General features: G+C 28.4%; 3 protein-coding genes across 4 annotated transcripts in view; 1 reads left to right on the forward strand and 2 right to left on the reverse strand.

The window, feature by feature from the left end:
• dlp (dally-like) overlaps positions 1-974 on the forward strand; it is a 182276-nt gene extending 181302 nt beyond the window's left edge. Inside the window, exons 7-8 of one of the 2 annotated variants that reach the window (XM_065503930.1) lie at positions 52-221; positions 291-974. In XM_065503930.1, the coding sequence (XP_065360002.1) occupies positions 52-221; positions 291-727 (607 nt within the window). In that variant the 3' untranslated portion in view covers positions 728-974. Of the gene's footprint in view, positions 1-51; positions 222-287 lie in introns of both variants that reach the window. The other variant, XM_065503929.1, reaches the window with a different exon arrangement.
• A 4592-nt stretch (positions 975-5566) lies between these two features.
• On the reverse strand, positions 5567-6004 carry LOC135954110 (single-pass membrane and coiled-coil domain-containing protein 4 homolog). The gene has a single exon (XM_065504179.1). The coding sequence runs from the start codon at positions 5992-5994 to the stop codon at positions 5818-5820; it is 177 nt and encodes a 58-aa protein (XP_065360251.1). The 5' UTR covers positions 5995-6004; the 3' UTR covers positions 5567-5817.
• A 3358-nt stretch (positions 6005-9362) lies between these two features.
• On the reverse strand, positions 9363-10151 carry LOC135954221 (mitochondrial import inner membrane translocase subunit TIM14). The gene is made up of 3 exons (XM_065504301.1): positions 9996-10151; positions 9691-9930; positions 9363-9632 (listed from the first exon to the last, which is right to left on the reverse strand). Exons 1-3 carry the CDS (start codon positions 9996-9998, stop codon positions 9519-9521), a joined length of 357 nt encoding a protein of 118 aa, XP_065360373.1. The 5' UTR covers positions 9999-10151; the 3' UTR covers positions 9363-9518.
• Positions 10152-12600: the final 2449 nt, after the last annotated feature.

A 12600-nucleotide genomic window follows, 5' to 3' on the forward strand; every position in this document is an offset into this window, starting at 1 on the left:
ATGACAACTAGAAACATGTAATATTAATTGTTTCGATATATATTTTTCTAGATACATGCACTCGGTGACTACAGAACATGGTTCCAATCCAGAATTTCCTGGAAATCCTGCTACCACTAAACAAACCAGCCAGGTTGCTACACAGATACATTATTTGAAAACTGCCATTAGCCATTTGCGTAATGCCTACAATGGCCAAGAAGTGGAATGGAGTGAGCAAGGTAAGTTTTCTTAATATTGAAATAATTAAAAAGGGATTATTATTTAATGTATTGCTTATATTACAGAAGAACCTTACTATGGTAGCGGTTCCGGTTCTGGTGGCGGTGTTGATGACGAAGACGATGATGAAGGTTCCGGTTTGGGTAGTCCCTTTACACCTAGTCACAAACCAGATCATACCGATCGGCCTTCTGTCAATGTCAACAATGTCGACGACGAAGATGAGGAAATCGTGGAGGAGCGCACCAATTTGGGCGGCAATGTTGGTTTGGGTGGTGGCATACAAACACACACCTCACGACCCCATAGTCCACACGAAACGAATGTGTTGGAGGAAGACGATAGCGAGCATCATGATCATAGTATTGATGATGAGGACGATGAAGATCTCAAGTCAAGTGGGTCGGCGGGTCCACAGAAAATGTCCTTACGTCGTGCTTTATTTATGTATTTAATGCCATTGTATATGGCCTGGTTTGGTGGCATTATTGTCGATATGCTGTGATTTGTTATTTAGGTTTTTATTTGTTTTATATTTTTTTATAAAGAAAATTTTTTAATTTAACATTTTAAACGAAAAAAAAACTAAAAAAAGAAAGTATGTGAAAAGGAAATTCTGTAGGGAAAACAAAAATTTTAATTTTCAAGGAAAACAGAAACAAAAATTTAAGAAAAGCAGTGATATAGCAAGAGAAATATCCTTAACATTGCATATTCAATTTGTAAAACAATACAAAAATTAGTACTCGAAACTTTTATTGTTTTTTTTGGAAATTAGTAGAAAAATAAATTTAACGTTTTTTAGCCATTATAAAATAATTTCTAAACTGAAAACCTAATTTTAGGTTTTTTTCAAAAAGTTTATTAATACTTTTTAAAGTAAATTAAACTTACTTAACATGTACTATATATAACTTTTCCTAAAAGAATTTTGCCTAAATAGATTTATCTATTTTGTACTTAGGTTTAAAAATTTTTTTTCCTATAAATCTTTAACATTTTATGAAAATTTCTAAAAATTCAGAACAAATTTATATGTTTTTTTTTCATGTAAAAGAAAAAACACACTAAACAATCTATATACGTAAACCGAATAATAATGTTTTAAAAAGTAACTTCCTTAAACCCTTAATTTTTTTATACGCCCCTCATGTAGATTTAAGCCTCAAATTTATAATAACAAAAAAGAAATAATTAAGTTTAAACTTCGTATAATGTCTAAAAGTAATAATAATAATAATTAATACGTACATATTTATATTCTGTTAGTGTATAACAAAAACTTTATTTGTAAATTAGAATGATAATCTATTGAAAACAAATTTTAAATATTTAAAAGATTTACAGTTCAATTTAGAAGAGTTTATAAAATAGGTTTAGAAAATTACCCTGATTCGAATCAGAAAACATTTTCGAAATTCGAAATATATAAGAACAAATTTGAACAATTTTCTTTTCGAATCGAATTACAAAATTAGGCCGGTTAACTTATTTAAATTTAAACATCGTTTAGGCTTAATCAAATATAAAATATATTTAATTTGTATGAAAAAAATATATTTAAACATTAATTAAGCCTTATAATGCCCATAATTTCAACAAATAGATAAATGGCAGTGCTTAGTTACTTATGGAGTAAAATTATTTGGTAATTTTTACCCGTAGATATTGATTTGAAATTAATGTCAAGTTACCTTTTAGGTAAATTTAACTGCTTGGTATTTTACACAGTAGATATCTATTTGGTGAAGTTACGGGCATAATTTTAATAAGTTACCCAGCCTTAATAAATTAAGCTTAAAGGTTAAATGTAATGTTTCTTTAAATTTTATTAGCATTCACATTCAATAACTTTCCAATTCTTACGAGAATATGTCTGAGGAATGCTAAATAATCAATCAATTAAATTTGCTAAATAACTTTGTGAAATGTCAAATATTTCCAAAAACAAATTTTGTAAACACTAATGAGTTGAACTGTCAATCTTTTTACGGTATGAAAGTGTGTGCAAATGATATATTTAGTAAAGTATGAATGTAATTTTTAACAGAATGTATGTGATAATAAACAATTTGAAATAATATTAATAAACATATATGTATGTATAAAAGAAATTGTAACAGCATTTCCAACTGCAATTGAAAAATAATACAAAATATTTCACAACAATTTGTTATCAATAAGTTTTTAGTAAAATTTCAGACTAAAATGTCTTCAGTTATAATAAATTGCCATATATTTTTATTCAAAATAAAATTGAAATAATGGCTTCATTGTTGGCGAAATGAAATGAAAAAAATATTCGCATGAAATGTCATTTAACTTAGGAACAGCATCCTGTTAAGAAATTTACTTTCATAAAAGAAAGTCATCCGAATTTATATTGTTTATGTACACTGTAATTCAAAAATGTTTTATACGCCTCTGTATTTTAATATTTGTAATAAATGTGTATCTAATTCGTTTAAAAAACAGTGAGAAAATACACCGATTTGGCTAAACTTCTGAAATTACTACCCGATTCAAATTAACGAAGCAAACGTTTATCTGAAACAATTTTCATCAAAATCACTCAAAAAATATTTAGAAGTGGTTTTCATACAAATATGATTGTCGTTTATGTCGTCAAATATTCGTTTCTGTGGAACAAGCTTTGGCCAAATGAGGCTCTGGTTTTTACAGAGCGAAGATCCAATTGTTGAGGAAACAAGTTTCTGTCTATGCTGCTCTAGTTAAAATGGTAATATCGTAAAATGTCTTTATATAGCTGGTTACGATAATCCCTGTAACCTTTGGACATGTTAAGTCCATACAGATTTCAGAATCTATACAGATTTTAAAATTGGATCAGTAATTTCTAATGATGAATACATTTCGTACATTAGAACATATTTCAGCAAGATGTCAATATACTAATATCCTAAGACATTTCAAAATTGCAATTTACAACTTATTGATTTTATTTAAGCAAAACAATTATAAATAATTGATTTACTTCTATTCATCATATGACCAACAATTGTGATGCCAAAAATTTCGCAATAAATGCATTGATTTTACTTTAATTAATCACAGTATTTGCATATTTGGAATATACAGATTATTTTAATGACAATCATATACTTAACTAGTTATTACAAAAATTTATTATAACAATTTCTTTCTTCCTTAAAATTTTGATAAAAAAAATAAAATTTTAATAGCTTTAAATCAAGAAAAAACAAAATCTTTCTTTAATCTTCTTTTTCTATAACAAAAAATAATACATTTTTAAGAACAAAAAACATAAATGTGCAATTTAATCTAAAAAACTAAAAAAAAGTAAACAAAAATCTATGCATTTCAAAATACAAAATAATGTTTTCGAACAACAGCCTAAAAGTATACTTTAAAATTCAATTTAAACAAATTTTGTAAATTATTTATATAGAATATCGTAAGGGTTTAAATGAAAATACCCTCAAACAATCAGCAGTTAATTAAGTAAGAAATTTAAAAACAAACAAATAAATGTCCATTATTCTTCCAATTTTTATTTTAAATATTATTTTTTTTCAAAAAACTATAAACTACTTATTATTTAAAAAAACTTAATATTTTGTGTTGACTGATTTTCTTTAATTATTTCTGTGTGTTTGTAATTTATTTGTTTCTTCCATTTTATAATACTTTGTATTATTTTAAAATTAATTATAATATACTTTATTATATTTAAGTGCATACTATAATTTTATTAAAACTAAATATAAAAAAACTAATCATTTATAATTTTATATACCATATAAAAAATAATAATTAACAATAATGATGTTGTATGAAGTATGTGATTATAAACAAAAATTATTTAATAAAAACCGAATATTATTTAATGAAAATATGTGTTGTGTTTCAATTATTTATATTGAAGGTAAAAAAAGTATTAGCTTAAAAGATTAATTAGAAAATATTCAATTAATTGGTCACAATTAAAAAAAAAATATTAAGAAATTTGTATTTTTCTAATACATTGTCTTAAAAATATTATTTTATTTACTTATATTAAGAACATAATTATTCTGAAAATATACCCGGCCTAAAAAAAAGTAGTGAAATTTCAAAAATATAAAAGAAAAGTTTAAAATTAAAAATGCTAGAAAAAAATTAAATCTGTCGGCTAGATAAAATTTAACAATTTTTTTTATTTATAATGAAAATAAAATCGACGGAAAATGTCTAAATTTGTTAAAGAACTAATTTCCAATTTTAGATTATTGATAACATCCTAAGGAGTTAGTTTTGGCAATTTCTTAAAATCCCTTGCTATTAATTTATATTGTCTTGGAGAAGTCTTTCTCCGTAATGTTGAGTTTTTGCAGTACCTGTCTCACAAAATTATTTAATAATTTCTGAAATTCCTTATTAATTAATTTAATTTTTATCATACATGCTTCATTCAATCCAACATAAAATCGTTTATTATTTTAGTTTATAAATTTCCGCATATCTTGACTCTAGCCATTTTTGCTAACTATTTAAAAAACTTATTGTGCAAAAAAAATACCAAAACAAATTATCAAAATAAAATAAATATTGAAATAACGGTTGTTATTGTAGCAGCAGTAGTTGCTGAGTTGACAGCCTTTGGCACTAAATCTTTGTTTAGTGATAGTTAAAAAATTATCACTATCACTATTTTTTTTTAGTGCTAGTTAAGAAATAAGCATTATCACTAAAGCTGATAAAAAATAGTGCAAACTAAATTTTTTGCAATTTTAGTGAGTGATAGTGCAATGCTGATTTCAATCAACATTTAATTGTTAATTGTTAAGGCCTATTACCTTAGTAAACATTAATCACTGTTTATATTTATTTCGATTAAGCCCAAGCTATGTTTAAAAGTTAATAAGTTATTCGGCCTAAGTAGAAAAGTAAATTAATCCCTTAACTCATTCTTGTATCAAGACAAATCTAAAGATATTAATAATGCAAGAAATATACCAATAAAGAAAATAAATAAATAATTTAATTATGTCATGCTCCGAAGCCGGGGTTAAACAACTAATAAATTTATTAGGTTCTTTTATTATAACGATGATATTATGTACATAAGTATACATATATGTATACTAACAAACGAAAACCTAAACAAATTTACATAAATATGAATGTTTCTCTACCTCTATTCAAAATAACATACATAGTACATATTTCTTTAAACTGTTCTTAATTCTTAATTAATTCCATAATACAAAGATTCTAAAAATACAAAACAGTTGAGCAAACAAAAAATTCTAGAACCTACAATATTTAATCTAATCTGCCAACGGGGCAATGAAAAAAGTGTTAGACAAAAAACAGAAGCATGTTTAATAACAATTGTTTACCAATAAATACATATATTTTATTTAAAATAAAAAATAGGTGTTTTTAATATAAAAAATAAACAATTTAAAAATCTTATGAATTTAAAAAATGCAAATACACATAATTACATTAGAAGTAGTTCTAAATAATTTCTTATATACTGTCTGTCAACTAATAACAATAAATATTTCTATGGTTCATTGAACTTTTGAGTCAATGTCTCATTAACTGCGGACGGGAGAGTTTCTTACTTTAGGCCATTACGGAAGGTCTGGTTTTTACATAAACAAATGCCACAATTATCAATGCCAAAACACCCATAATGGGCAAGACCACAGTTTTCATTTGATTTTGTATTTCGACGTTTTCCAATTTGCGTTCTTTGCGCTGCTTGCGATTTTCCTTAACTTTTCCCTTCAATTGACGCATTTTGATGCCGCTGAAAATTAAACAAAGTTATATATTTATCTTATAAAAAGTGTATTTATAATAATTACTTACTTGTTATTAACAAAATAGCAAAATAATTAAGGAGGGAAACTAAAAATTATGTGGATCAACCAGTGCGTGAGGTAACTTAAATAGATATAAACAACACTTGTTGTGAACTTGTTGCTTTTGTTGTGTAGCTGGCAGGGTTGCGTTGTACTTTTCATCGCTGTCCCCAACTAAAACTATAAATATACCCAAATATTGTTTTTCTTAAAATAACACAGTTCTTCACAGAAATAAAGCTATATATTAAATTAATTGCCCAATAACCGATAAAATTAAGTATTATGACATTAACAATGTTCTTGGAGCCATAATTCTTATGAATTAGTCAATGTTTCTTTAAAAAATAGTCATCCAATTGGTTGAACATGTTGTATTCCAGTGCATCTCGTAACGCATCGTTTCAAATCATATGTAAAATTATTAGTGATAATTTTTATAACCAAAAATTTAGCATAAACAGCAGATTTGTTTTATGAAAATACTTATTTAAAAAATGTTTTGGATAGGCAGTTCTATTTTCTACAAAATAACAAGAAAGAAAGTTCAGTTATTGGTAATTGATAGCTATTATCGATACTAAAAATCTTATCCTAATTATGTTATCCCTATAAATATTTCAAATCCCCAGTCTCCAAACGAAATTTTCTGTCCCAAAAGCCTTTAAAAATCCCCTACTTTGGGGACAAATTCCGAAGATTGGTAAGCATGGCAGCATCAGATGAAAACTTGAAAACACTGACGTGTAAAGGGGTAAAAAATAGTGATGCCAATAACAATTTATGACAAATAAAGAGAACCATCAGCAGCGAACGTTATTATTAACATAGTTATCTTTTAAAATTAAAAATTATTTCTATTATTTATTTTCCATTATATTATATAGAAGAAGGCGTTATTAATTTAGAAATAATTTTGTTTCTACTAAATTCAATTTATTAATGTTTGGAGGTTTTGTTTCTTTTTTGAAACTGTTTTACCTACTGAAACTGCATTACCTACTAGGGTGACAGAAAGCAGGAAAACCCGGATAATTTATAAAATGATAGCACTGTAACAAAAAAATGGACTTGGAAAGTTTTTGTTTAGAAACTATATAAAGTTAATGGATTAACTTATTAACACTCGAGTTGATTATAAATTTCTATGAATCAAAAAGGGTATAAATCAAGATCAGCGAAACAGCTTGCATTTTTATAATTTGGTGTTGATAGCTCTCATAATTAGAAGCACAAAAACGTTAATATTTTTGCCTGCTCTCTCTTAGTTTAAGAGTTATAGGAATTTAAAGTCAATACATATAATTGTACATTTCTCATATATTTGGAAAACAAACTGATCGTTATGGGTATCATTGAATAGTGCTTCACTATACCTTTAACACATTGACTGCCAAGGCACTTTCAGCAAATAAGATGCTGGGGGCCACAGGATTTTCTTTGGAATTTTTTATGGGATACTGAGTTTGAAAAAATACTCAGTACAAGTTCTGAAAGTGATGAAGAATGTGAAGATTACAGTTTTGATGAGAAACTTCCAGACAACATCGAAAAAATTCTTAAAATCTAGCACTATTGTCTGACATGGCTAGAGAGAATAAAAGTCGTGTCGGACATATGTGTCCGACGTGGCGTAAACCGCATAGTGCAGTGTCACACATATGTGTCCGACGTGGCAGTCAATGTGTTAATAAGATATATAATATGGTACAGTTTATTAATATTGTGAACCAAAAATTCCTTTTTGAATTTATATGACAGTACTTCAGAAAATGTTGATATACCGGAAAAGTGATTTTAGGGAGGCCGGTGTTCGATACACCCCAGAGTTAAAAGTCCCTTCACCCTACCGAAGACCGACAATACAGAAAATGTGAATATTAACAGAAAAAAATTATGAAAATATAAACTGTTACGGAGATCTTGATTTGTTCCTCAAAAAGAGTTGGCTAAACTCTAGTTTTTGGTTACAACTCCAGACGCAAACCAAATGTTTAGCTTATATTTAGCATGTTATGCCGAATGTAGTGGTATAATTTCTTTTATATTTATGTAATTAGACTCTGGGGTTTGGTTCCCGACTTATGGACCTCCAAATTTAGGATATTGCGTATTAAATTTGAACACTATATACGAATTAGTATAGCTTTTCCACATAAGATTTCCTAAGCATTTTTATTAGACACAGCTGAATGTAATACATTTTCGTGGTACGTTGGAATTCCTTCTGCACATTCTTAAGTTCCGTACATCAACTTTGATAAATATCATAAAGAACTTGTTAAAACAAACCTTCTTTATCTTTAGACATTTTTACGCGGAATGATATGTGAAATTATCTATGCAAGGGGTAAACAAATATGGGAGAAATTGGTATTTACTTTAGCCGGTATTTGGCCAATGATCGGTTATACAGAAAATATGGGTCTTAGGGCCTAAAACAAAAAATTGATTGTGAATAGGAGCTTTAATTCAAAGTTAACACTAATTATAGTTCATAATTTTGAAATTTAATTTAACTACTACTTTGTGGTACCAAGAATAAAGTGACATAAATATTTTAGTCAAATTTAAAATTGTAAAACCTATAGTTAGTGCTACATATACATATTCAATTTTGTGCAGGAGATCCAATACAGTATCCAGCAATGAAAAAAGTACATATGTAGTTGAAGAATAAATACCTTCGATTGAATTGAACTACATAAAGGTCAATGATTGAATATTCAATCATAAAATTGAACTAAATATAGACCAACGCTTAAAATTCCCCGGGAGTTTTTTCCCATTGAATTTGAATAGGAAAAATGAGAAAAGGTAAAAAAATCCCGGGAAATTTTTATTCATAATTGGGCTGGATGTATTTGTTATTTTCATGTTGTCCATTTTTTTAATCCTTCATTGTTATACTTTTGAATCCATTTGTATCACATTTTCTGCATCAATTATTTTAAAATAGTTTATATTTGTTGTTTTGAAATCGATCGAAATTCATCACATAGATTTTTATCACATTCCTGGTAATTTTCTGTTGCCAAATTGGCTACCAGAAATTTTTGGTTGCCTTCTGAGAACACAACACAAGTTTAGTTGCCTTCTGACAATACAACTCAAGTTTCGTTGCATCCATAATTCAGCCAGTATTTTAAAACAGTTTATGCTCGCAATTTCTATAATTAATTAGTGATGCATTTTCTAACGGTGGTATATAAAAACTTCTATTCGTTCAGACTTGACGATTTATTATTGGACGTCAAAAACTTCAATTCGCAGATCATGCACCTTATTAACACAAACATAATATTGCTTTACAAAGTTTATTAATTACTACTTGTTTACTAATATATAAACTAAATCTTAATATTAACAAGAGGTACTATTTTAAAAATTCTTCATTATAGTAACAAAACAGAAAACAAATATGTTCATTAGCTTGCCAGTTGCTGCACAGACAATCATTTACTTGACATTGTCCATAAAATCTTTGGCTTCATTAATTTTAGCCGCCAAATAAGGAGAACCACCACGATCGGGATGGTTCAACAACATGATCTTTTTGTGGGCATCCTTGACCTTTGAGGAAATAAAATGATTAATACTAATTATCAAAATTTAATAAACATTTGTTTACCTTTGTTTTTGATGCTCCTGGGCTGACACCCAATATTAAGGAAGCCTCTCTTTTGTTCATTTTTGGATCAAAACCTCCCTTATAGTATTTTGAAGCAGCCAAAGATTCGGCATCGAATTTGGGCAAATTTTTTAAAGTCTCATTAATTTTTGTGGTCATAGCAGGCATGCGGCGCATCAAGTGTTTGCCAGCAAAACCAACCGCTGCTACGCCTAAGCCAGCCATAATTATGGAAGAGGCCTGTGGAATATTAACAATTATGTCAGCATTAAATTGATTTAGTTAATTTTATTTGTTTTATTTACCATTTTGTTATAATTTCGTTATTTCTCCTAAATCTACGTAATTTGTTATGAAAATTGTGAAATGTGTGTGCGCTAAAACAGCTGACTTTATATAAGAAAACCAGTGTTGGTAATTTAGCGAGTTTTATGTCAAATAATCAGCCGTCAAATAAAAAATCAAAACTTTTTATTTTCGTGTAGCCCAAAAAGAACGACTCACAGTGTTTATAAGTCTTGAATTTTGACCGAAGTGGTGTATTACGGGTATATGAAAAACTAAAAATTATGCCAAATCCATGTTCTCGATCCTATTTCAAAGATTTGTATATGAGTAGAAGCCAAGAATATAAATCATATGATTTTTATTCTTTGGTAGAATCTACAAGAGAGCGACAAAAAATAGCTATAACTATATTTTATCTCCTATAGTTTACGATATATATTTTGAAAATTATAATTTCAGGTTTTTTTACCTACCTTAGTCTGGATTTTTACTAATAGCGGATTTAAATCTCTCCCGATTCTGTTCAAATATATATTTTTTAATTAACAAGAAAATTATTAGTATCAGGAAAAATTTTAAAAAGTAGCTTTTCCGCAAATATTTTTTTAATGTTTAGTTATACAGAAAATAAAAGCAAAATAAATAGTGTGTTTATATTTTTTGATATATAACATTTTGGGAAATACAGAAGAAAATTAATTTCACAATTTGTATTACTGCGAAGTCCAGAGCCTTCCGAAACAGACTTATTTTTATGTAAATTTCAACTTTATGTCAAATTTTCTCAAACCGAATAACTGCTTTCAAAAAATGTAAACCTTTTTTTTGTATGACGCAATATGTTCCTAAACAATTAAAACAGTATTAACAAAATACTTAAATATGTGTAAGAATTTCCATTGCATACTGCCTGTCTGTATTTTATGGGGTCGTAAATGAACAATTTTTAATTAACCATGATACAATAATTATAGAGCGCACAATCACTAGGGAGAGTTTTCAATATTTACGCCTATAACGTCATACTTTGGTTTTGATTTATTTTTTTCATATTTTCTGTTTGACGTTACAAGAATTGTATAATACCATTAAGCGTTTTTTGGTAGAAATTTAGCGGGCTTTAAAAACAAAAGTTACCATCACTGTAGAAAATGGATGTTAGTACTAAATTTCGTATCTACGGTACTATCGGTATTGTATATTGGTATTACTTTTTAAGCCATTGAGGTAACACCGTAGTTTATAATGTGAGTTGGCAACGCATTTTGATATTGTATAATTAAATCAATGCCGCAGTTAATTCAATTCTTATTAAATGTGATATAAAACAACACCCCAAACCCCCCCCCCCCCCCCCCCCCCCCCCCCCCCACCCCCCCCCCCCCCCCCACACTTCCCCTTCACAATTTGTAATAAGTTGTATGTCTCAATTGCCAGAAAAAAACTTATAATAACTTATTATTAAGGATGAGATCCTGTCTGTTATATTTAAGTTAGTACAGCCACAAACCATTGTATTAAATTTTACACAACTTGACAGATTGATAGATAAGATGTACAAAATGAAATAAAAACAAGTGGCAACACCCCATGAGCCGACGCGGCTGACATCAGCAAAACAATTTTTATACACTACACCACCATAGTGCGGAGGGTACAATGCGTTTGTGCAGATGTTTGTAATGCCCAAAAATATTAGTCTAACACTAAATTTTCGGTTAAATTATACCGATCGACTTAGAATTACTTTCTGAGTCGATTAAACGATGTCCGTCCGTCTGTCCATGTAAACCTTGTGCGCAAAGTACAGGTCGCAATTTTGAAGTTATTTTGATCCAATTTGGTACATATGTATTATTTTTTCGGCCAATAGGACCAAACCTATTGAAACTGGCTGAAATCGGTCCATTATTTCACCTAGCCCCCATACAAATGTCCTTCCGACATTGGACTTTATATATACAAAATTCATTTCACCAAATTTTGTTACGATCGGTTCATAATTAGTCATAGCTCCCATATAGACCCGCTTCCGAAAATCACTTTAACGTGCATAAATCGCTTAAAATGTTGGGATACATACAAAATTCAACATAAATAACTTTCATATAGACATAAATCACACGACCTAATTTCATTGTGATAGGTCCATAGCTCATAGCTCCCATATAAGGCCCACTTCCGAAAATCACTCACGAATATAAATTATTGATATTTAATAAAAAAAATGTGTTTTTGCTCATTTACTTGGTGTTGGGTATTATATGGTCAGGCTTGGCCGACCATACCTTCTTACTTGTTTTTTATGAAGTTTTTACGATTGCCAAACATTCCCATAAGAAATACACAGGCGTGAGCAAGTGAGCTGCTCATGTTGAGCCGTAGAAGTATAAAGTTGCCAGATTGGCAACTTTATACTCTTCATTTTAAAAAAATAAGAGAGCTATATTCGGCTGTGTCGAATCTTATATAGTCTTCACCGTATTATACTTTAAAATACAAATTTTAAATATGTTTAGGTAAACAAAATTAAAAAAGAAAATAAAAAATGTTTTTGAAATGCTTGGAGCATAAAATTTTACACAACTTGACAGATTGATAGATAAGATGTACAAAATGAAA

The sequence above is a fragment of the Calliphora vicina genome, chromosome 3 (genome assembly GCF_958450345.1).
Source record: "Calliphora vicina chromosome 3, idCalVici1.1, whole genome shotgun sequence".
NCBI classification, from domain to species: domain Eukaryota; kingdom Metazoa; phylum Arthropoda; class Insecta; order Diptera; family Calliphoridae; genus Calliphora; species Calliphora vicina.